This window comes from Helianthus annuus, chromosome 13, assembly GCF_002127325.2.
Source record: "Helianthus annuus cultivar XRQ/B chromosome 13, HanXRQr2.0-SUNRISE, whole genome shotgun sequence".
Lineage (NCBI taxonomy): Eukaryota > Viridiplantae > Streptophyta > Magnoliopsida > Asterales > Asteraceae > Helianthus > Helianthus annuus.
Genome location: NC_035445.2, coordinates 141,176,929 through 141,201,529, shown reverse-complemented (window position 1 = coordinate 141,201,529; position 24,601 = coordinate 141,176,929). Strand labels below are relative to the sequence as shown.

Genomic DNA, 24,601 nt, shown 5'->3' with positions numbered 1-24,601 from the left:
TCGGGCTTCTGAGTGTTCGAATTGGGCTTAGAATGAAGCTAAGGCCCATTAAAGAATGAGACTAAAGAGTGTGAAGAGTAAAATGTTATGCTACTCGTACTTAGAGGTGCACAAATCGGGTTTTTGTTAATACCCGATATGATCGGTGATGAAACACTGGTTAACACGAGATTATCGGTTTGTCTAGGTTGTTAGATCACTAAAGTTAGGATCTTCGTAAAATGACCAATTTAGTTAACCTTGCAATTCTTGCTAACCGAGTCAAACTAATTTGCCATAGTCACCTTAGATTATTGCACCGTGAGGGTAATTATCACTTTAAGGTACTTCGTTAACATAATTGGAAATACATAAGGAAATTCATATAAAAACCTATACTTTAACATCTTGCTAGGTTTCCAACTTTCCATGGGTGTCTTCCTGAGAAGGGTTAGGGGTCATGTTCGGTTACATAGTGAGTTTAGTATCCCAAGATCCCGGTTACATAACTTAGTCACGTCAATAAAGAATCGATTCCGAGTTGTTTAGGAGTCCAGTTTAGGTAGTTATTCCATTATCGTCTGAGTAAAATCCAAAAATCTAGTTTGCGTCTTAATTCGTTAGTCTAGTTAGAATTTAATTTAATTGCAATTTTAGGATTAATTCGTGTCAGTCAATAGGTCTAGAGAGTCTAATTTATGTGATTAAATGAGTCTCGTGGGTTTCATTTCCGGACTTACTTAGCTTTACTAGAGTTGATCGGTTGCTGGTTAGTAGTTTAGTTGAGTTTTAAAGAGTCTAGAGTATGACTTAGTGTCTAGATTAGGTTAATTTAGTTGTTAATTAATAAACTATTTTTGGCACACAAATTATGTTGATGGTTTCTTGTCTAAAAAGGGAGTGTGTTTGAAAGAGATCTAGCGTGCTGATGATTTTTGTGAAACTAGATGATCGAAATTAATGGCAGGCCTAAGTATTTATAAGGTTTTCATACCCCTTCGAGAAGTTGCGACGATTTAAAACCATCAAAAACCCTACACATGTAGTTTTAGCCGGATGGTCCCTGTGGTTTAACGTTTTTTCACGTTTAGTCCCCACCTTTTGAAAATAGCAGGTATGCTCCCTATGGTTTGTTATTTGTTACTCGGATAGCCCCCTGAGTAGATGTCAGTTAGTTTGGAAATAGCAGGTATGCTCCCTATGGTTTGTCATTTTGTTACTCGGATAGTCCCCTGACATCTACTCAGGGGACTATCCGAGTAACAAAATAACAAACCACTGGGAGCATACCTGCTATTTTCAAAAGATAGGGACTAAACATAAAAAACGTGAAACCACAAGGATCATCCGGGCAATTAACTCTAAAATATAATATTAAGAGTAAAATGCACGGATAGTCCCTGTGGTTTGGTGAAATTTTATCTTTAGTCCCCAACTTTTCAAAATTACACTCTTAGTCCTTGTGGTTTGTCAAGTTGTTACTCGGATAGTCCCCAAAACGGATGAAGGTTACTCGGATAGTCTCTGTGGTTTGACAAGTTGTTACTCGGATAGTCCCTGTGGTTTGACAAGTTGTTACTCGGATAGTCCTTGTCATTTCACACCCACTTAACCAGAAAAACTAACCTCCATCCTCTTTGGGGACTATCCGAGTAACAACTTATCAAACCACAGGGACTAAGAGTGTAATTTTTAAAAGTTGGGGACTAAAGGTGAAATTTCACCATACCACAGGGACTATCCGTGCATTTTACTCTAATATTAAACTTGAATGTTATGTCGGTTCATGTGAACGATCACTCAAACGACATGATGGTCAAAGTTTCAAGTGGAGCAATATCATGTTAGGACCGTTAATTTTTTTTTAGTAAATTACGTTTTTGGATCATGTGGTTATATCACTTTTACTGTATTAGCCCAAAATAAGAATTTTTAACATATCTGCCCCCATGGTCTCTATAACTAACCATTTTGGCCCCCATGATCTCTAAACTTAGGGGCCAAAATGGTTAGTTATAGAGACCAAGAGGACAGATGTGTTAAAAATTCATATTTTGGGCTAATATAGTAAAAGTGATATAACCACATATGCCAAAAACGTAATTTACTCTTTTTTTTTTAATCACAAACTCATATACATCCTGCTTATATTTTTCTCTTCAACGGAATATGGAGATCTGAACCCCCAAGGCCCCAATCATACAATTATTATACCATTAGATCAAATGTGTAAGGGCTAGCTTTTTTTTTTTTCTTTTTTTTTTTCTGAAAGATAAATTTCATACATAAAGCACCGTCTAGCCAACAAGCCTAGGCAGCAGAGACCGACAACAACAAATTACAAGAAATCAAATTTACATCATTCTGACCACGAAACAGATTGAAATTTAGATCTATTTTTAAACCAAAGAAAACCGTAAGCTTTAATACTGAAGAAACACTGACCTTAATAACACCAATGGCTTCAATGATTAGTGATTCGAACGAGTAGCTGCAAAACAGAAACACCGTTAGGACTCGTTACAGGAATGGGGTTATTCCTGTAACCACCCTCCGGCGTGAGAATAAGTATTTGTTCTTGGGAGAAGTATAGTATAGGAGAGGAAAACGTAGAGGAATTAGATCATCATACCTTACACCTTTGTCTCTATTTATAGGTTTTCCATTAGGGTTTCCTTTGTTTTAGGATACGTTCCGATCAGTTGGAGATTTATGCGATCTTCCCAAAAAGTGGGAGATTTAGTTGTGCACCTTCCATGTAGATATGGAAGGTTCTAGAATAAATCTTTGTATTTATATTAATATAAAAGGTTGTAACCGGGTCGGGTGACCGATGCGGGTCACACCTCGTCATGTCCCCCCAGTCCGAGCTCATGGAGAGAATCCATTAGGTCGGACTAAGAGAAAAAGAAAAAGGTAAACTCATGATCATTTTTACAACGACCTTTGCAAAACACGGCGAAAATACAGGATGTGACAGTTGGGTCACCATGTTAGTGACAGCTGTCAACTCCCTGGATTGACACGTGTGTCGATTCGTACACATTTTTGAATTTGAAAAGTTTCCGTAGCTTATAAAGGACGATACCTTATATGAGGGTTCAAGACATCTCCCCCAAATTACACCGTCGTCATCCTCTCGATTCCATGGCTTCGAAAGCGACCGAATCATCTTCCACCGTTGCCACTTCCACGGACACCCTACTGTGCAAATGGGGTGTGACGTCTTTCAACAATCTAGTTCATGATTACGGTATTAGGGCTGAATGGAATCCTGTGTTGCCATCGAAAACCGACACCGCCTTTCCCCTAAAAGAAGGGAAAATCACTTTATTCAGTGATTTTTTCAAGTTTTGCAACTTCCGACTACCCCTCACCAAATTCTTGAAATTGGTGCTTGATTACTACCGTATCCACATTTCACAAGTACATCCCCTTGGCCTTGTAAAACTTCGACAATTCGAATATGCCTGTGTAGCTCTGGGCCATATCCCAGAACTAATTGTTTTTAGGGCTTTCTTCGTGCTGGTGTGGAAATCTCCTTTCTTTACTTTTGATCGGAGGGATACAGATGCATCGTGCCTGAGGGAAATCCCTACTAGTTCTAGGGACAAAGATTGGAAGAAAAAGTTCTTCTATCTGGACGCCGGTGCTATTCCTGGGGAGATGCATTGGCAAGAGAAAGGACCGAAGGATAAGGTGAAAGATGATGCTCCTCCTGCGGATTTGTACGCGTCGAACGCGTTATATGTGAAGTTATGTGGCCGCCCTTTTGAGTGCACCATCATTCCAGAAGGTGCACTGGTGATGGCTGGCATGAGTCTGCTATGGCCAGATATAAAGCGTTATCCCTCATTTCAACGGGAAGATGGAGGTATGCTGACATCAGCGCACCGGGTTAACTTTTACGGTGTGTTTTTTCCATATTTATTATCATTGTTAATTACTTATTTCACGCAGGGGATTGGGGGATGTTTGACTTTATCGATCCGCCCCGTCATCTCGGGTTGAAATCCGCCGACCGGGTGCTGGATGAAGGGGAGCCTGATGTGTTAAAGGTGCATTTGGAGCAATTTCTTCTACCCGCTGTGCCAGCGGACCCACTGGCTTACATTGCTCCCCTATCAGGTATGACAATTGCTGTCGCGGCTTCCTCAGAGAAAAGACCTGCCCGAATAAAATCGTCTGGGAAAAAACACCCAGCAACTCATGGGAGTATGCCCACAATGGAGGAGACGCCCACTATGGGGCGCGATGTCCCCTTGGTTTCCGATCTGACCAGTCCTGGTCGTGTCTCGAAGAAAAGGAAAACATTCGTAGCGCCTACTCTGAGCGCGTTTCAAGCGGTACAAGCCGCGTGTGCTTTGTCACCAGGTATGTCTTGCGAATGATCCTTATGTCGTATTGGTGTTCATATTGAGAACGTCCTTCTGGGCTTATGTTTCAGGTACCATCATGGGAGTATCATCCGGAGTTGTGACATCTACCGTTGCGCCGACTGTAGCGGGGTCATGTCTTGGAAGTGATGTTAGCATGTCTATGGGCCCACAGTCTGGAGTTCCCGTTGCTCCCGCCGTGAGCTGTGTCATGCCATCCCCTAGTCCTGCGATATCGGTAGCCGTATCTGTGGAGCCGCTATCGTCGCTTCAATCAAGCGGTCTTGACACAATGTTACTTGACTCGCCCAAAGACATTTTCGCCGGTGTTGATACTAATGTTGCTGCCACGTCGACCGCGCATGAGGCGACCAGCATGGGTGGAGGTGACAATCGTGCGTCGAGCAGCGGTATTGCTGATGATGGTGCCCGTTTGATTGATGACCTGTTTATACCCACCGTCTGCTGGGATCCTCACGCTCAGGATAAGCGTTATCAACCTCAATGGAAAATTGCTGAATCTTCCCGACTGATCTTTCCCCCTGTGGTTCAACATTGGATCGAGAAAGCGTATCCACCTGCTGAAGCAGCGTATGTTGAAGGGTTAAATAACGAAGATTTGATGAATTCGTCCATATCAGATTCCGTGACCCTACCTCGCAGGTTGGTAGAGGTTCGGCGCCGGTGGGTGCGTGATAACACCCAACTTCATGAGGCCCGGGCCATTATCCAAGAACTGAGGGATGACAAGCATCGCCTCGAAAGTCAACTGCAAACCGCGGGATTGAAGGAGGCCCGATTTCTGTCGGAGAAGAATAAGGCCGAGGAGGATTTGCGGAGGGTAACTGAACATCTTGCTGAGGAAAGGATCTTATGGGCCCGCGATATGGCGGAAAAAGATAGGGTTTTGGCTCAAGCGAAAAATGTACAAGAGGAGTTAGAACGTAAGGCTGTGGCGGAGGCTCAGAAGGTGAGACACGAGTTATCAGCCCAATTGGAAAAATTTCGTGTTGACACTGATTTTGTGTCCCAGGTTCAGGAGCGGTACCAGGATTTGACAACCGAAGTAGAGACCTGTCATACCAAGATCCGACTGATGCAGGGAGAGCTGGAGGAGCGTGAAGCAAAATTCAAGGAGATGCAAGATCATTGTGATTCCCTTGTCACCCAAAACAATAAGCTTGCTGCATCGTCATCTTCGAAGTTAAGGGAGGTAGAGGACGCGCTGGCACAATCCCATGCAGAGATCGATGATTTGACCAACCAGCTAGCGGCTATGCGGGGAGACAGGAATTGGTTGATAACTAATGGGCTAGTGGGGGCGTTCGAATTTCTGCGTGAGTCGTCCCACTTTACTAGCCTGATTGACCGTCTTTCCGCCGCTGCCTACCAAGCTGGTCATCATGACGGCGTACTTAAAGGCTACATGGACTGCCAGCAAGCGGAAAGAGTGCCGCCGGATTTCCAAACTCTCAAAAATAAGTTACAGACTGATATGGCGAAGGCTCTTGAAGCTGCGTACACCGAGCCTCTACCTTGCTATGGCGATCTGATGGATAAAGTTAATGAAGATGGAATAGAATCGCTACGTCTGATGCTGGACCCCGCGGACGAATCCGAAGAAGACTGACTATTCCGTTATTCATCTTTTTGCTTGTTGTGTACTCTTGCTGATACTGTTTTAATTGGGTTTAGTGCCCATTATCTGTTTTGATTTGACAGCCAAATTAATGCAAATGTCATGATTTCTGACACCGCCGTCTTGTAAAATATGACTCTGTGACGTGTGATGATTACTTTTAATTAATATATCTGATGTCATCACTGTCAAAACTTTTTAACTATTGCTATAAATTCACCCTTCGTTTCCATTTTTGTTTATGTTTGTGCAATGGAAAGAAAACGATACAGGCAAAGGCTTTCCGAGGTCTTTCGGGTGCTTGATGCTGCTGATGGCCTGTTGATGTTACAGCATCCGGTAACAAGATCAATGCTTAGGAGCAGACGACCAATCCCAAATGCTGCTCCAGTTCGTGCCAACCGAGCATGTCAAAGCCTTGTTATCCCGGACCCTCAACCAGAGGATCCCAGAATGCAGCTATCGGCTGATGTGTTGACTGGCTTGATCCCGGTGGACCCTGAACGGCGATATCGCCTGACCTACCAACGTCAGTCCGGTGGTCGGACGAAGGGGCAGCCGATGGATGACTCTGGCTTGATGTCCCGAATGGTTGGTGGCTCAACTGATCACTTGGCCGTCAACCCTGTGGTGGTGGTGGAAGACGATGATGATGTGGGGGTGCCTACCCCTGCAGTGGTGACGGCACCCACCTTTCATCAGTAGGTGTTTTGTGAACATGTTCTGTATTTTGGTTCCCTTATGTTTGGTTTTTATGAAAAACAGGGACAAGTACTTGGTTTTTGATTTTTTTGAGATAGGCTATGTATATGTGATGATGCCTATCTGTTTTTTGAGGCGGTTTACGTATCTATTACCAAGATACCCGCCGTAAGCGCTTGTTGTGGTTACCCTATGACTTATAATGAAAAATATTTCGTGTTTAAGGGTGTTGTTTTTGTTTTTACCGGTTAATGCATTCATTGTGCGATGGTAATTTTTGTAATAGATGAACTTGCATCTTTATTAAACTTGCATTAAACAAAAAAGAACAAAGAGTAAAAATCCCATGATGGGTTACAAATGCGAACTGGAAAAGGTAATTGACTCTTGCTGTTAGGAGCAAGGCGTTACAAGTAGCATTTCTTTAGCTGGGCGATGTTCCAACTGCGCGGGACTGGCGTGCCATCAAGTCGGGACAGGCGATAGGCCCCTTTGCCCAGGTCTTCTTGGATGACGTAGGGGCCCTCCCAGTTGGGGCCCAGTTTTCCCGCTGGTTCCATTCGACTTGCTTCGTTATCGCGCATGACGTAATCACCTACCTTGAAACTTAGTTTGGACACCCGTTTGTTGTAGTACTTTTCCAGAGCTTTTTTGTATCGTGCCTCGCTAATGGCGGCCGCCTCACGCCTCTCTTCCAACAAATCTAGGCCCTCTCTCAGCGATTGGTCATTGTTGTCTTTTACCTCGAGACGGCGTAACGACGGCAACCCTACCTCAGCAGGTATCATAGCCTCCATTCCATAGGTAAGGCTAAATGGTGTTTCATTGTTGCTGGTCTTGGGCATTGTTCGATGCGCCCAAAGGACATGTGGCAACTCCTCCACCCACGAGCTTCCCTCGTGTCCCAGCCGCTTTTTGATACCTTCTAGCAAGCTTCTGTTCGTCCGCTCCACCTGCCCGTTACCCTGTGGGTGTGCTACCGACGTGAAGATCTGCTGAATGTGGAGATCGGCGCACCATTCTTGGAAAATTCTATCCGTGAACTGCGTCCCATTGTCACTTACCAGGTAGAGCGGTAGGCCAAACCTGCATACGATGTGTTCCCAGAGAAACTTTTTGGCGTTTTCTGCCGTTATCTTAGCCAAAGGTTTTGCTTCCACCCATTTGGTGAAGTAGTCCACCGCCACAATTAAGTATTTTAATTTCCCGGGAGCAGGCGGGAAAGGTCCCACAATATCTACAGCCCATTTCTGAAAAGGCCAAGCCGATGTCACCGGTACTAGACTATTTTTGGGCCGAATTGTTTGAGGGGCAAATTTCTGACAGCTGAGGCATCTTCGCAATTCTCTGACGGCGTCTTCATGCATCCCGGGCCAGTAATACCCCGCGCTAGGAATTTTAGCGACCACTGCTCGAGGACCCGCGTGTATACCGCATATACCCTCATGTATTTCGCTGATGAGGTATTTCGCTTCTACCGGGGAGACGCATCGTAGCAGCGGACCCAGGTAAGATTTTCGATACAGGACACCATCGCTGACTTCGTATTGTAGTGCTTTCGTTTGTATCTTTCGTGCTTCGCCCTTGGCGGGAGGCAGTTCGCCGGTTTTGAGAAAAAGTAGGATCGGGGTATACCAACAGGGTTCTTCCATTGTGACAGCGGAGACGCTACGCGGTTCAATTGAAGGTGTCTGTAATGTCTCAACTTTGACTTCCCTTTCCATGCCGGAGGTGGCGAGTTTGCTTAAGGCGTCTGCTATCTGATTCTTCCCTCTGTGCACGTGGTTAAGCGTGACTTTATCGAAAGAGTTCATGAGCTCTTTGGTTTTTGCCAGATATTTCGCCATTGCCTCGTCTTTTGCTTCATATGTTTCGTTGACTTGATTGTTGACCAGCAGCGAGTCGACGTATGCGTCTACCCTGACTGCCCCCATGGATTTTGCCATTCGCAACCCTGCCAGTAGCGCCTCGTATTCCGCCTCGTTGTTAGAGCACTCGAAGTTAAAACGTAAGGCGTACATAAGCCTGATTTGGTCTGGACTTATCAGCATTAGACCCGCCCCGGATCCCTTTCCGCTAGATGATCCGTCTGTGTACAGTTTCCAAGTCTCTCTCGCTGTGCTGGTCTCAGGCATGTCTTGGGTGATCGGGTCCGTAACTATCTCTCCTTCCGGTATTTCGGCTAAGAAGTCAGCAATTACTTGCCCCTTAACCGCCGTTCATTTCTGGTATTCGATATCTAGGGCCCCCAGCTCGATAGCCCACTTGGCCAATCTGCCCGAGACCTCCGGTTTGTGCAGGATCTGCTGTAGCGGATAGTTAGTTAAGATCTGTATACGATGTGCCTGGAAGTACCTTCTTAATCGCCTCGTCGCGTGCACCAATGCTAAGACCAGCTTTTCCAACGTAGGGTAGCGCGTTTCAGGTCCTGCTAAGACCCGGCTTATATAGTATATTGGCGTTTGTTTTCCTTCCCGTTCAACCATGAGCACAACACTTACTGCTGTGTGGGCCGCCGCAAGATACATTTTTAGCACTTCACCGTGTCTAGGCGCGGTTAGCGTGGGGAGCCTTTCTATGAAACGCTTCATTTCCTGCAGAGCTTGTTCCGCTTCGCCGGTCCATTTGAAATTCTTTTTGTCTAGACAATCTTTTAGCGTTTTTATGAACGGCAATGATTTTTCAGCGTGTCTTGCTAGGAACCTGTTGATTGCTACCAGTCGTCCGTTGAGGGCTTGAGCTTCCTTCAGCGTTCGGGGGGAAGGCATTCGCGATATGGCGGTTATCTTTTCTGGGTTAGCTTTAAAGCCATCGCGGGTAACTACTACCCCCAGAAATTTTCCCTCTTCCACCCCAAAAGAACACTTCTTTGGGTTTAACTTTATGTTGTACTCTCTGAGCCGCTGGAAAGTTTCCTCTATATCTGCCAGCATTTGCTTTTCTTCGCTGCTCTTTATTACCAAGTCGTCTACATAGACTTCCAGATTTCGCCCGATCTGTGTTTCGAACACTTTGTCCATGAGCCTCTGGTAGGTGGCTCCTGCATTCCGTAGCCCAAATGGCATTTTGGTGTAACAAAAGATGCCAACGTCGGTGTGGAAAGCTGTTTTCTCTTCGTCTTCTTTGGACATTTTGATCTGGTGGTATCCCTTATACGCGTCCAAAAAACACTTGTATCGATACGGCACCAGAGAGTCAACCTTTAAGTCGATTTCGGGCAACGGGTATGCGTCTTTTGGACACGCTTTGTTCAAATCTTTGAAGTCGATGCACATCCGCCATGTGCCGTCTGGTTTCTTAACCATGACCGGGTTAGACACCCAAGTATGGTACTGTGTTTCTCTGAGGATTCCAGCTTCCACTAACTTGCGTACTTCCTTAACGACCGCTGCCCGGCGATCCGGGGCCATACTGCGTTTACCCTGGGCGACCGGCTTAATGCCTGGGAGCGTGGCGAGCTTATGTTCTGCTTTATCGCGAGGGACTCCGGTCATATCGGCGTGCTCGAAAGCGAATATGTCTGCGTTTCTTTTTAGCAATTGTTTCAAATCGCTCTTTACTTCTGGGGACAGAGTGTCGCCGATGGTGACCATTTGGTCCGGGTGGCGTGTGCTCAGTACCCACCTTTCTGGTCCCGTGGCCCCCGCGGGCCCTTGGCGACATCGTTTGGTATCCAATATCTCTCCAATTCTATCGCGAAATACGGTAGCGATACCCTGCGGTGTTGGAAACTTCATAAAGCCTCTCGCCGTGGAGACTATGGCATCTAACTTTCCCAAGGTGAACCTTCCAATGATCACGTTGTGGTACGATTCGGCGCGGACCACGAGGAAGGTAAGTAGTATCGTTCTTTCTTTGGGTGCCTGCCCGAAAGTTACCGGGAAGGTGATTTGACCGATAGGATCCACCTTCTCTCCTGTGAAACCCTTAATAGGAGCGTGTACTGATTCGAGCAGCTTTTTATCCTCTGGTTGCATTCTATCAAAACAATGCTCATAGATGATATCCTCCGAGCTTCCGGTGTCGACCAGGATTCGCCTCATACGGTAATCTTCTACCGCCGCCGAAATGATCAGGGCGTCCGTGGTAAGATGCAAATCTTCCATTCGTGGTTCAATTGTCATAGTTGCCAACATCCAAGGTTCGAGTGTGGAGAAACTCCGTTTCGCCCCTTTTCTTGTACCGGCATGAACCATGTTCAACTCGCGCGGCCTTTTTCCTGCCGCCTTATCGCTTTCTTCCTTAACCAAGGGCGGGCCCTGCTTTATGTCTCGCACTAGATGTGCCAATTTTCCTGACTTCACGAAATATTCGATCTGTTTCTTAAGCTGGAAACAGTCGTTAGTGTCGTGCCCGCTCCCCTTGTGATACTCGCAGTATTTGCTCGTGTCTTTGTTCGGGTTGTCTTTTAACGGTTTTGGTGGATTGAGCCTGAGATTTTCTGAGGCAAGAATTTCTGCCGGGGTCTTGCTCAAATTGGGATACTCGGATCGAGGTTTAGACGTCTCATTCCTTGAGTAGGAGCTCCGGTGTCTATCATACCGCGAGTCTTTGTCATTTCGCTGGTATCGGTCTCCCTTGTTTTTACTCTTGGACCCCCGACTATCCTTTTCCTCCTGGTTCTTCTGGGCTTCTTTCTTTCTGTTGGCTGCGTGGCTGGCCGCTACCGCTTTCTCCTGTATAACGTATACTTTGGCGATCCGGAGTATCTCGTCTATGGTCGGGGGTACCCCATCTCTTCCGTGCAATGTTCTCAGTAACTCATCATCGTTGACCCCTTGGAGGAAAGCTCCGCATGCCAAATCGTTGGTGACACCTGGTATCGCCAGGCTTTCTTTGTTGAATCTGATGATGAAATTTTCCACCGTCTCATTGTCTCGACGACGGATATGGAGTAGTTCGTTCCTGTCTTTTGTATGTCGTCGCTGTTGACTGAACTGTAGGATGAACTTTGATTCCAAATCTTCAAAACTGTCTATCTCACCCGTGGGTAGGCTATCCCACCATACTCGCGCTGCTCCCACTAAAGTTTGTACGAACATTTTGCACCATAGGGGCATGGGCCAACAAGCCACTTCACCCGCGCTCTTAAATAAATTAAGGTGATCATCCGGGTCAGTGAGGCCATCGTACTTACCGACGGTTTGGGGCATCTTCGGTTTTTCTTTGATAGGGGCTTCAGCGATCCTACGCGTGAATTTGGATCGGAATGTTGCATCCACTGGCTTGTACGGCTTGGTTAGCTCGTCATCTTCTATATTCATTGGCTGTGTAGGTGGAATGTTCACCCCCGGGGCAGGACCTGTTCCTGGACCGGAGTTTTCTAAAGGAGTCAACCGGGGTCTGACCGCATTTTCTCTGTAGTGCACAGGCTCCGTTGGCGCTTGGGTATACGTTGGCTGAGGCGTTGGAAAGTTCCACCACGGCGGCATGTAAGCCGCGTAGGGCGATTGAGAGTTTCCCTGCGCTGTTCCCTGGGGTAGATAAACTGCTCCCCCGTACGAGGGTAAATACCCAAAAGGGGGCGTATAGCAATATCCCGGGAAATACATTTGGTTTCCTGGTGTGACAGGGGCATTCATTACTCCCGTTGGCATGATGACAGGCTGATGAGGTGGGGTGGATAACGCCGCCGTTAGCGCGGCTGAATACAACGGTGGCATTGGACTGGAGACCAACGGTTGGTAGTATTGGGGAGTATTGGTTCCAGATACCAAGATACTGGGGCTCGCCGAAGTGATGACTGGAGTGGAGTAAAGTCGTGAAGTCTGCGAGAAAACAGTAGCTCCTGGAGTAGAGACGCCACTGCCTGTCCCCTCCATCCTTCCAGGTGGTGTTTGTGAGGGTATATAGAGGAAAGGGTTTGTAACCACTGCCTGGGAAGAGACGGTGGTGATATTATCAAACCCCGGTGGTGGTCCTTCCGCTTCGAACTCTGGATCCAAAGATCTGGTAACGGCCGGGGACGATAGTGGGGTGGTCCCGCTTCCCGCCCCTAGCGCCAAGTTATTATCTGTCAACCTTTGACCAGCCATGTTCTGATCACTTGTCATGAAGTTCTTTGTTGCTCTTACGGTCCCACGGATGGCGCCAATGAAGAAACACTGACCTTAATAACACCAATGGCTTCAATGATTAGTGATTCGAACGAGTAGCTGCAAAACAGAAACACCGTTAGGACTCGTTACAGGAATGGGGTTATTCCTGTAACCACCCTCCGGCGTGAGAATAAGTATTTGTTCTTGGGAGAAGTATAGTATAGGAGAGGAAAACGTAGAGGAATTAGATCATCATACCTTACACCTTTGTCTCTATTTATAGGTTTTCCATTAGGGTTTCCTTTGTTTTAGGATACGTTCCGATCAGTTGGAGATTTATGCGATCTTCCCAAAAAGTGGGAGATTTAGTTGTGCACCTTCCATGTAGATATGGAAGGTTCTAGAATAAATCTTTGTATTTATATTAATATAAAAGGTTGTAACCGGGTCGGGTGACCGATGCGGGTCACACCTCGTCAAATACTATTCTTGATGTTTTCTAGTTTCCAATCCTTGTTTGAGAACATCTTCTCGCATCTCGCCTTCCAAATGCACCAACAACTAAGGATAATAATCTTGTGCACCACCTTCCTTTTGATCTCACCCGCTCCAATGTGATTGTGATATTCCCATAAGACTCTAACCGAAAAAGCAAAAACATTAGAAATTTTACACCACGAACTCACCCAGCACCAAATCTGAGTAGCCACCATGCACCCGGTGAATAAATGATCAGAAGTTTCCATCGGACAATCACAAAAAATGCAGCCCGCTGAATCAACGTTGATGTTCCTACGTTTTAGCACCTCAACCGTTGGAATCATGTCCATTTTCGCCCTTCAGACAAAAAGGTTGCACTTTTTTGGCAACCATTTACACCACTCCATAACATAAAGCGAGCTCTAATTATATAAATGAGGAATAGTATGTATTTTGTCCTTTTGTGTTTTTTTTAAACATCATAAACATTAAGGTTTCTGATGAGTCGAGCCGATAACGATCAAAGTCACGCCGCACATCACTAGAAAAAAACAACCAAACCTAGTCGTTAACTTTTATATTTTGATATTTAATTTATAACATTTTAATCAACGATTATCAACTCCAAAAAATAACTTGCCATCTTAATTAAGATGGCTATTTTTTTAATGATAAACTTTCACACATTGGCACTAATTATGTTAAATCTTTTGAAATTATTTCAGCTTTAATTCTTGCAAAGATAGTGTCCTGAGAGTTTAAACGTATTATATTTGGTTTTCGGTTGAAGACAAACCATCTTTTTGTAAATCTTGTCAAAATTGATAACTTCTTGTATAATCGCATTTGCATTTCCCACATATGTCCAAAATAGGTCATACTCGTGGCCTAATGATATTGTGTCCTTTTATACTTTCGCAAAGCAAAATTAATCAGTAATTAATAAGCCGTGTGCCAATGAGGTGGTGGTGGAGTGGTAAGGGAGAGACTTGGTGTTTTAAGGGACCCAAGTTCGATTCTTGCCCTCCGCATTATTTTCTGCGGCACATGGTGATGATTGGAGACTAGGCGAATAGGTGGATGTCGCTAGTTCGATCCTTGAACTGAGCGGATTTTAACTCACCACACTGTCGAGCCTTCGGAAGAGTGTTCACGGGCTGCGGCCCTAGGTGAGGGTTTTTCCCGATTCAGAGGCGAGTGTATCCCGATGTGGTGAATTTCACCAATAACCCATTTGAAGGATTTGTTCGTTGGCCAATCAAAAAAATAATAATTAATAAGCCGTGTATCATTATCCTTATAAGCCGCTATCATGATCCATTAATCTATAAATAGGTGTTGATCTGGGTATAAAGTTACAATTGGGTTTATTTAGGGTCTCATCAAATTACAAGTCAATTTTGGGTGATTAAAATTATACATGTTAAAATAGGTTACTCTTATAAGAATATGCGTAGTGCGCAACTTGATATCTTTGGGCGTTTTGTGCCATGTGGCAGCCCAGTCAGCAATGAGGCATTATTGGGCGTTTTCTAAAATGGGTGTAGTAAGGATGGGGCATTATTGGGCAATATGTTTTGTAGTAAAATAAAATTAAAAAAAAAACACCTGAAAATCTTATTGGCCAAGCAAACGGATTCTCTAATGTGATTGACCAACCTTTTCTCCATTCGGCGTTTTTCAAACCACGCCAACGAGCATTTTTTGCAAGATAACGCCCAATAACGCCCAGGTGTAGTGGGGAAGGGGCGTTATTGGGCGTGATTGGGCAATTTAAAAAAAAAACGTCACACTACGCATGGTCTAACATATATTAACTTAAATTGGATTTAACTATTTAAGTGGCAAGCAACACCCACGACTATTGTTTATCCCCGTCACCTATTTATCGTCATTGCCACCACCATCGACGTTAATACAATCGTTGCCACCACCTAATGGTTGGCCCACCCCCACAGTCGTCGTCACCTGTCACCACTGGTGCAACCACCATGGGCACCAACACTGACGTCGCAACCATCAATGTCAATGTCATCACCACCATTGCAGTCATCGATGTCGGTGACTTTCCGTCATCGCCGCCACAAATGCCACTAACACGCATCATAACTAACTGTCATTAGACTAACTACAAGAGGGTGAACCAATTTTAATACTTTTTTTTTCTAGAACGAATCACTTAAACCCAGTCCTATTTTAGTTTGAATCGGTTTTGGAATAAACTCATTTTCACTCAAACTTGTTTTGACCCGGACCTATTCTAACCCGAAACCGCTTCACTCATTTTACCATGTTTAATTATTGTAAATTTAAAACTTTAATAACTCACATATTTTGAAAGAAACACTTGATTAGATTAATGTTATGAGTCATCTATGAGCTAGTTGGAAAGCACAACTTACATGCTACGCGTTGCTCGAATACAAACACCATATTATACACCATTAGATTTGTCCCATGAAGATTCCCAAAGGACATCTAGAAAACGATTCCACACAGATTATTAATTCGATTGCAGATATAAGTGTCATCAGTTTAGATGTTAATAAAAAACTATCAACTTTTTAAACAGGAAGTGTATATCATTTGTTTTATCACATATAATTGTCGGCATACAACTTTTGTAATGTTTTGGCTAAATGCTACTATCTGTTATCTGAATTTATAAAAAAAAATGATTTTTTTTTTTCTAATTCTAGTTTCAGTTAGTTACATTTTTTTATAGTTTTACTAAATTTATGCAAAGTTATATTTTCTTAGTTTTACTAAATATGCAAATAATTAAATTAAATTAAATTATGCATACTACTATAAAAGTGACCTTCACCGAGAACGGGATATAAATAAATCAAATCCAATTCTAGAAACTAGCGGCGGTTGAAAATCTTTGAAGTTCTTAATATGTACATATGAAAAGTATTCCTATAACAACGTTGAAATCTTTGAGTTAACTTCCACTATAAATACTCTTAACGTACAAAACATATTAAAAGCATGAAAAAGTAATAAAAAAAACGTGATGACATTTTCTTAATTATTTATTCGTAAGGTAATTATCAAAATTACTCTACAAGTGTATCAAAATTACTGTAACACCACGTAAAAACGTGTCCAATTATGTATAGACATGTGTCCAAAACTCCAAATATGTGAAAGATTGAGTTTGAGGAACTAAAGTTGACAAACAGTGAAAATATGTTAGCGAAGGGACTAAAAGTGTCAACATGCCAAACTTGTGCCTCTGAATGACCATACGTGAAGAAAATATTCTTAAACGAGTGATTAATTGGATATAAGAAGCCGTTTGTGAAAATGATCGGAAGATTATAAAACTACAAGGGTTAAACGTGTCAACATGTCAATTCTGACCTCTGAGTGACCTTTTAGCGAAACCGAAGCTTCGAAACATTCAAATATACTCTCAAGAATAAGTGATAAAAATTTTACGTGGTTTCGAGATCGTTAAGCATGTTTTCAAGACTTTGGGCTATAAGTGTCAACTTGATGAAACTTGCATTCATAGTGATATTTAACGAACCCGAGCCTAACGAAGTTAGTTTATTCATCCTTGAGCCTCAACAAACGGACTACAAGGGCCTTTATTGCCAAAACTCATGTTAAAAAGGGTTTAAAACAATCAGGGACTGATTTTGCAATTTCAGAAACTTGTTTTGCCAGTTTCCCGGTTCCACGCGGGTCGCGTAAGATTTTTTATGATCTTACGCGGGCCGCCTAAAAGTGCCCAGCGCAGAATTCTGAGGACAAGTGCAGGTTTGATCAGTTGCACCGCCTTAACCTTGTTTGTAACGACTTCTAGGGGCTGTAAGTCGGTCATAATAAACCACTAGGACACCTGGGGTGATCCTAGGGCCTTCCTTAACAACTGCAATCAATCCATGAAGTGGGATTTTAGTATAAAAGGAGGACTAGTTCATGTGTTCATATGCTCATTTGCAAACAACTCAAAGGGACTTGCTTCTGAAGCTTGCATCAGTAAGGAGAAGACTTACAAGGGTAGAAAAGACAACTAGGACCATTAATAAGCTTCTAATTACTTGCTTAGTCGTTTTAATTAGCTTAATTACCTAAAAGTCAAACTTATCATAATTTAGATTTGACTTTCGTTTTAATCACATATGGACCAGCCACTGATCAAATTGAAAGTGGTTATGGAACCATATTAAGGTAGGTGATTAACCCTTAAAAGGGCACCTCCTAATTATTTCGTTTGACCAGTTAATTGTCGGGTCAAACCAGTTTGACTTGGACACAATGCATGAAAATGATTTAAATTAATAAAACAGAAGTTCTAAATTATATTTTAACATTCTAATGACTTGGTAATTAATATTAGAACATGTTTTATCAGTCCTAACCCGACAATTAATAGTCTAAGGTCAGATTATAACCGAAAGTCGCAAAAGCTTGACTTTTGCTTTGACTTTCAGTTCTGACCCGTTTAAGCTTGATTCTCCCGTGTTTTAAGCTTCCATTAGGACCACATTACTCAGTAGTATAACCCTCTAAAGTCATATTGCATGAAGCTTAGTGGTTTGAATTATATGCACGTGATCGTTAATATGCTTAAAAATGCCATAAACGCCCTTTTGACACACAACTGAGATTTTTAGCAATGTGAATGAACAAACACCTTTGCTACTGATATTTAGACTTATCCCAAAAATTTGACATCGGTTTAAGGTCTAGATTAGGAGTTATGCTCAATAGCGTAATTAGAAAGCTTTTTATTAATTAAATGGCGTAATTAGCATAAAGCCTATCTAAACCCAATTTTTGATACCAAACTTTTTACCTACTGATGTAAAATAATATTTTGGGATTTTTGAAGATTTTTATTTATTTTTAGGCTGAGCATAACATAGGATTATAGCTTGATTTCGGTAATTGTCGGTTTTACCCTTTTCATGCATAAAATGAGTTTTACATAACATTTTAATGCCAAACTTTTTGCTACTGATTTTATATGATAAATAAAATATTTTGAACTTTATAAACTGATCAAAAACTCAGATTTCCTGATTTAACTCGAATATCCCTTAAAACCGACTTTTAAGCGTTTTTAGCACATAGTATGAGTTAAAAATATTTTTGGCATATAAAACTTATTACCTACTGATGTTTTAAGTTAATTTATATAATTAAACAGTAAGCCAAAGTTTTTAAACTCAGAAGTCTATTTTGACCTTTAAAGCTTATGTGAAATTATCAAAATGCCCCTACGGTGCATAGTTTGGTTATATAAGATAAATTTCACATATATAAAATACCCTACTGTTATAACTTATGAAAATACATATTTTTACTGATTAGATCAGACCTGAAACTCAGTTTAATATTTAAACTCTTTTATGAGCATTAAAATTATCAAAGTGCCCTTATGGGACTTAATTTGGTTTAAATTACTTTTTGGGCATATATATTAACATCTTACTGATGTATTAACATATTTTGAGCATAATAACGATTAAGACCTGTATATAATTTATTTGGTTACCCGTTACGCGTTTATGCGTTCGGATCGGTTTACGTGACTAGTTTACGTAAAATAGCCGAAACGGGCTTAACCTTATCATTAAATTCTCCATTTCCAGAATGTGTTTAGTTTACCCATATTATACAAGTATCCAAGCTTGTCGGGTCTAAACCACATTCTATTCCGGTCTCTGTTTAATCTAGCGTTTAGAACCGTAAGGTTTCCTTCTAGCTAGCCAGTCTAAGTCCCTGACTTAATTAAAGACCCGTTAGCATCCTAATAGGTAATAAACCTTCTATACAGATTAGATAGCTTTCGGTAGAAGGTGCCATCAAAAGCTTTAGGATTATACTTGTCACGACCCCCGACCCACCCTGGACGGAGTCGGGAGCCGCGAGCAGTCCCGTGGTACCGGTGATTATTTTTATTTTGAAAAACATTGCAGCGGAAATTTCATCAGGACCGTGAGTTAGGAAAAATATCAGAGTTTAAAAACACCGGATTTTATTTATTAAATAGATGGAATAAACCCATGTTTTACAAAGGTAGCTTTTAATATAAAAACGATATTTCTTAATTTGATTTAATTAATGAAATAAGCCACTTCTTGATGCCTTCGGTGCCGGATCCAATTCTTACTCCGATATACTGTAATTACCTGAAACGCGTTTTAAAAAGGTTTTGTCAGCGGGAAATACTGAGTGAGTGAGTTCATTCAGGTTTTATGCAAAAACAGATTTGTTATAATTCACAGTATTAAGAGCGATTACAATGTTTTTATCAACCAATTATCAAAAATAGGTATTTGTCACTCGACCGGATCTGTGACTGTGGTCATACCACTATTGGGTCCCGTTGCCCCAAATAGTGACGGCTAACTCACACAGAGTAATACTCACTCACATAGAGTGATACTCACTCACCTAGAGTGATAAAAATAGTAATGTGCACAATACCCCACATACCAGCTGTAATTTGGTGATTACAAAGACTTAATCCCTGTAATTATAACCTTGAAAATAACTTGGAGTATTGTAAAACATTTGATAAAAAGAGAATGACTCACATTATAAACATGCAGATTCATACGGCCAAAGTTTAGTCTACAGATAAGCCTTGCTATATTGCAGATTTATACAGGTAGAGCTTAGCCTATTGAGTTAGCTTTGTAATCTAGTGCACACAACTAGGTAGGTAACTTAATACAGCAGTTACGTCAATTCACGAGATTAAACCTTCACAGCGATTAATCAGTGCAATACTCGATAATTCAGTCGGATTCACAACGAATAACAGAGCATAGTCCGAATTCGAACAGCACTCTAATATTCAAGTCGAAATCACGACGAATAATCAAAGTACAAGCTCAATTGAGCAGCACCTGGACTATCGTTGGATAGTTATAATCGATCGGACGTTGAATCGTAATAGCGATCGAGTTATTACCCTGATTGCGGCAGCGTTTCGAGATTAGTGTGTGTTTGTGTAGTATTTTGGCTATAACTTAGCGTGTACAACGAATTTCTTCGTCGTTTTTGTGCTAGAAATCAAGTCCCAGACTCCTCTATTTATACCTGAAATTTGACACCGTCGCGTAGCGCGAGGGGTATCACTATAGGCGTGGCGCTACGCGAGTGGTAACTTATATTATGCGAAATTTGTCCCTGTAGCGTAGCGTGAGGGGTAACCCCTATAGGTGTCGCGCTACGCGAGTGGTCACCTATTTTCTATAGGTAGCTTCGTGTCTAAGTAACTTAGCTGAGTTGATAAAATTGTAAAATTCAAAACGGCCAGCAAGTTATTTAGATAATCGTAACTAGGGTTTTGCCCCCCTGAGTTTTAGGGGCCCTGATCCTGATTCTGATTGTTCTGGAAATTTTAGGGTTAGTGCAGAATTACTTGGGTTTCTCAATTAGGGTTTTCTTAATAGCTAATTACCATCCTAATTATGGATTTTAGTGGCAGTTGTTACAATACTGCTAGCATTAGGTAAATACTTTTAACTTATTTTCTCTTATATGGACTTGGGATACGGTATAATAATACCGCTTGGTCGGGTATGAAATCATTTAATCGGATTGTGATTAATAAATTTGCATAACCCGTTTTAATCTGTCTTGTTTGATAACATAAACATTGGGGGTTAATCTGACCGTGTCCTGGATATCCTCGACTCATTTCATTGGAAAATGGCCACGACCTATGCACGGGGTGTAGGCATACACCTGACAGATGCAAATGCTAAATAATATATATAAACCCACATGTTGGGGATAACTCCTTTGTGGGTTATATAAGTGGTGAGTCGGTTAATCATGACCGGCTTCCAACCGGCCCCAATTGTATGACAAACATGTAAACTTGTATACAAGATTATCTTTAAATAATTGTCCCAAGTTATAAATAATTTGTGCCATGTGCACTTAAATCAATTTTCTTAAATGTTTTTAAAAGAGTCAGTTAATTGTATTTACCAGTGTAGACTGACGTATTTTCTTAAAGGCTGATTGACAGATACCTCTCGTAATAGGCTGGAGCTATTAGGTGTCATAAGAGGATCTTGCAAATCCATAGATACCTGAAGTCTGTTGTTTTTGTTTCTTTGTACTTTTATGATCCGCCTGTGGATCTTATTACATTCCAGTATGTATATTCTTTTACTCGAACACTCAGACACTATGGTTTGTAATAGTTTATTTACACAGCCTTCCGCTGTGCTATATTATTGTGTGTATTGACAATGATGATATCAACTACGTCACGATACTCCCCGTCGGGACCACCGGTAATATGTGAAAATATCGGGGTGTGACAATTACTCTACAAGTTTATCAAACAACATTAAATTCAAAATTACCCTACAAGATCATTTGTAGAGTAATTATAATACTCTACAAATTACCCTATATAGGGCTGTAAACGAACCGAACGAACACGACCAAGATCTTGTTCGTGTTCGTTCGTTAAGAATATTATGTGTTCACGAACGGTTCATGAACACTTACCGAACAAGATTTTTTGTTCGTGTTCGTTCGTTAAGGAAATGAACGTGTTCATGAACGGTTCACGAATACAAACGAACACAGATAAAATCGATGAAGTTCAATTGTATTTTTCGATGTGAATAATAAGAAAATAAGGTGGAGGTAGGGTTTCCTATTTTATTTTTTTGGGTAATGAGATAAATAAGAATTAAGGAATATAAAAGGTTTAGATAAAATAAATAAATGCTAAAAAATATTTAATGAACAACATAAACAAACGAACATGAACGAATGTTCATGAACACGTTACCGAACGTTCATGAACGCAATTGAACGAACGAGACAGTTGTTCGTGTTCGTTCATTTAACTAATCGAACAGAATTTCTTGTTCATGTTCGTTCATTAACTAAATGAACGAACGTAAACGAACTTCCTGCCGAACGGTTCACGAACTGTTCGCTGAACGTTCGGTTCGTTTACAGCCCTAACTCTATTAGATCAAAATTACCCTAAAAGATCGCTTTTAGAGTAATTATGATACTCTACAAAATTACCCTATAAGATTAAAACTACCCTATAAGATCAAAATTACTATACAAGATTATTTGTAGAGTAACTATAGTATGCTACAAATTTACCTACAAGCTCATTACCCTACAAGATTATTTTACAAAATTACCCTATAAGATCGTTTATAGAGTAATGATAATTACTCTACGAGTAAAATAATTACGAAAATGTCATCGTGTTTTTTAGGAAAACCATTAGTTCGTACGTATTGTACGTTAAAAGTAGTTGTATTTGATATTTTTTATCAAATCATATTCATACATGAAGCGGATAGTTATTTAAAAACCTTACATAAAGTTATTTACATAATATGTATACAATTCAATAATTAAAAAAAACTTTAAATTATTATAATCGAATTGTGAGTTATGCGTTTTGATTATGAGAGAACAAGAAGTGATGGATGTCAACCCCCTCCTTTTAGGCTAATATTCGAGCAAGGAATGTCAAATCTATATATATATATATATATATGGATTTTAGATGCTTATTCTTTGTAGTTTGTATCAGAATATATAAATGAAAGATTTGTTATCTCGTCAGTTGTCTCAAAGGCCAACCTTCTTTATCTATTAATAACTAGTTATTTTCATCCCGCGCGTTGCGGCGGGACTCAATAACTATAAAAGGCGTGTCAGCAACGGCAAACAGATACTGAATATCAAAACATAAATAAAATGACGTGGTAAGGATAGTCACTCCGTCATAAAAAAACGCTTTTAAACAACCTAATATATAGGGCCCACACGTCATACACGTTGGAAATTCAGTTGTTTTCAGTTCAGTTATTACGGTGCTAACACGTTAAAATATGGATGAACTCGGTACCGGTAACGACAGTGAAAGTACCGATCCGGAAAATCATCGAAATTAGGTACCGGCACCGAAAATGCTCGGTACAATACGGTATGGTATTTGAAGGTAAAAATCAATAAATACAGGTATGGTGCTAGACCGGTTTCGAAACGAAAGTAACGATTCTGAAAACGCCAAAAGGTGGGTACCAAATTGGTACCGAAAATGATTTGGTATAGTAAATTTGGTACCGATACGATACCAGTTCGTTTACAGGATTTGATACGATTTGCTCATCAATATTCTAAATATCCAAGTTAATTTTACATGCTACAATTCATTCATTACAGAAAAAGACAAAAAAGAAAGCAAAATAAGTTGTTGTGTATATAAAACCTCATTCAAACGAAATACATGTGTCTATGAAAAGTAATCTAAACGGTGCAATTACTTGCATTGTTGCGTTGCTACAGGATTTGATGAGCTCGTTACCAACCGGTACCTAAAATACCGTTACCGAAATCCCCAAAAGTGGGTACCGGTACCGAATATACCTAGTATGGTACGGTTCGGTACAGGTACGGCACCGGTATTTGAGGGTAAAAACCGGTGAATACCTGTGCAGAATCGGTACCGAAAATACCCTGGTTTGATAAATTTGAGACCGGTACCTATACCCGATACCATGTGCTCATCTCTTAATGATGTTAGTATTCATTCCATTCTAATTTTAAATAATTCTAATCTAATTGTAATTTTAATTTAATACTAAATTACTGTTCATTCAACTTCTTTTTTATCATGGTAAAAACCGGTTGTTTTCAGTTCAGTTATTACTGTGCTAACACGTTAAAAATATGGATGAGCTCGGTACCGGTAACGGCAGTGAAAGTACCGATCCGGAAAATCATCGAAATTAGGTACCGGCACCGAAAATGCTCGGTACAATACAGTATGGTATTTGAAGGTAAAAATCAATAAATACAGGTATGGTGCTAGACCAGTGTCGAAACGAAAGTAACGATTCTGAAAACGCCAAAAGGTGGGTACCAAATTGGTACCGAAAATGATTTGGTATAGTAAATTTGGTACCGATACGATGCCGGTTCGTTTACAGGATTTGATACGATTTGCTCATCAATATTCTAAATATTCAAGTTAATTTTACATGCTACAATTCATTCATTACAGAAAAAAACAAAAAAAGAAAGCAAAATAAGTTGTTGTGTATATAAAACCTCATTCAAACGAAATACAGTTTACTTACTGTGTGTATGAAAAGTAATCTAAACGGTGCAATTACTTGCATTGTTGCGTTGCTACAGGATTTGATGAGCTCGTTACCAACCAGTACCGAAAATACCGTTACCGAAATCCCCAAAAGTGGGTACCGGTACCGAATATACCTAGTATGGTAGGGTTCGGTACAGGTACGGCACCAGCATTTGAGGGTAAAAACCGGTGAATACTTGTGCAGAACCGGTACCGAAAATACACCGGTTTGATAAATTTGAGACCGGTACCTATACCCGATACCATTTGC

At 41.3% G+C, this 24,601-nt stretch overlaps 1 protein-coding gene across 1 annotated transcript; it reads right to left on the bottom strand.

The window, feature by feature from the left end:
- Window positions 1–8,915: 8,915 nt before the first annotated feature.
- On the bottom strand, window positions 8,916–12,731 carry LOC110901820. Its single transcript, XM_022148594.1, has one exon. The coding sequence runs from the start codon at window positions 12,729–12,731 to the stop codon at window positions 8,916–8,918; it is 3,816 nt and encodes a 1,271-aa protein (XP_022004286.1).
- Window positions 12,732–24,601: the final 11,870 nt, after the last annotated feature.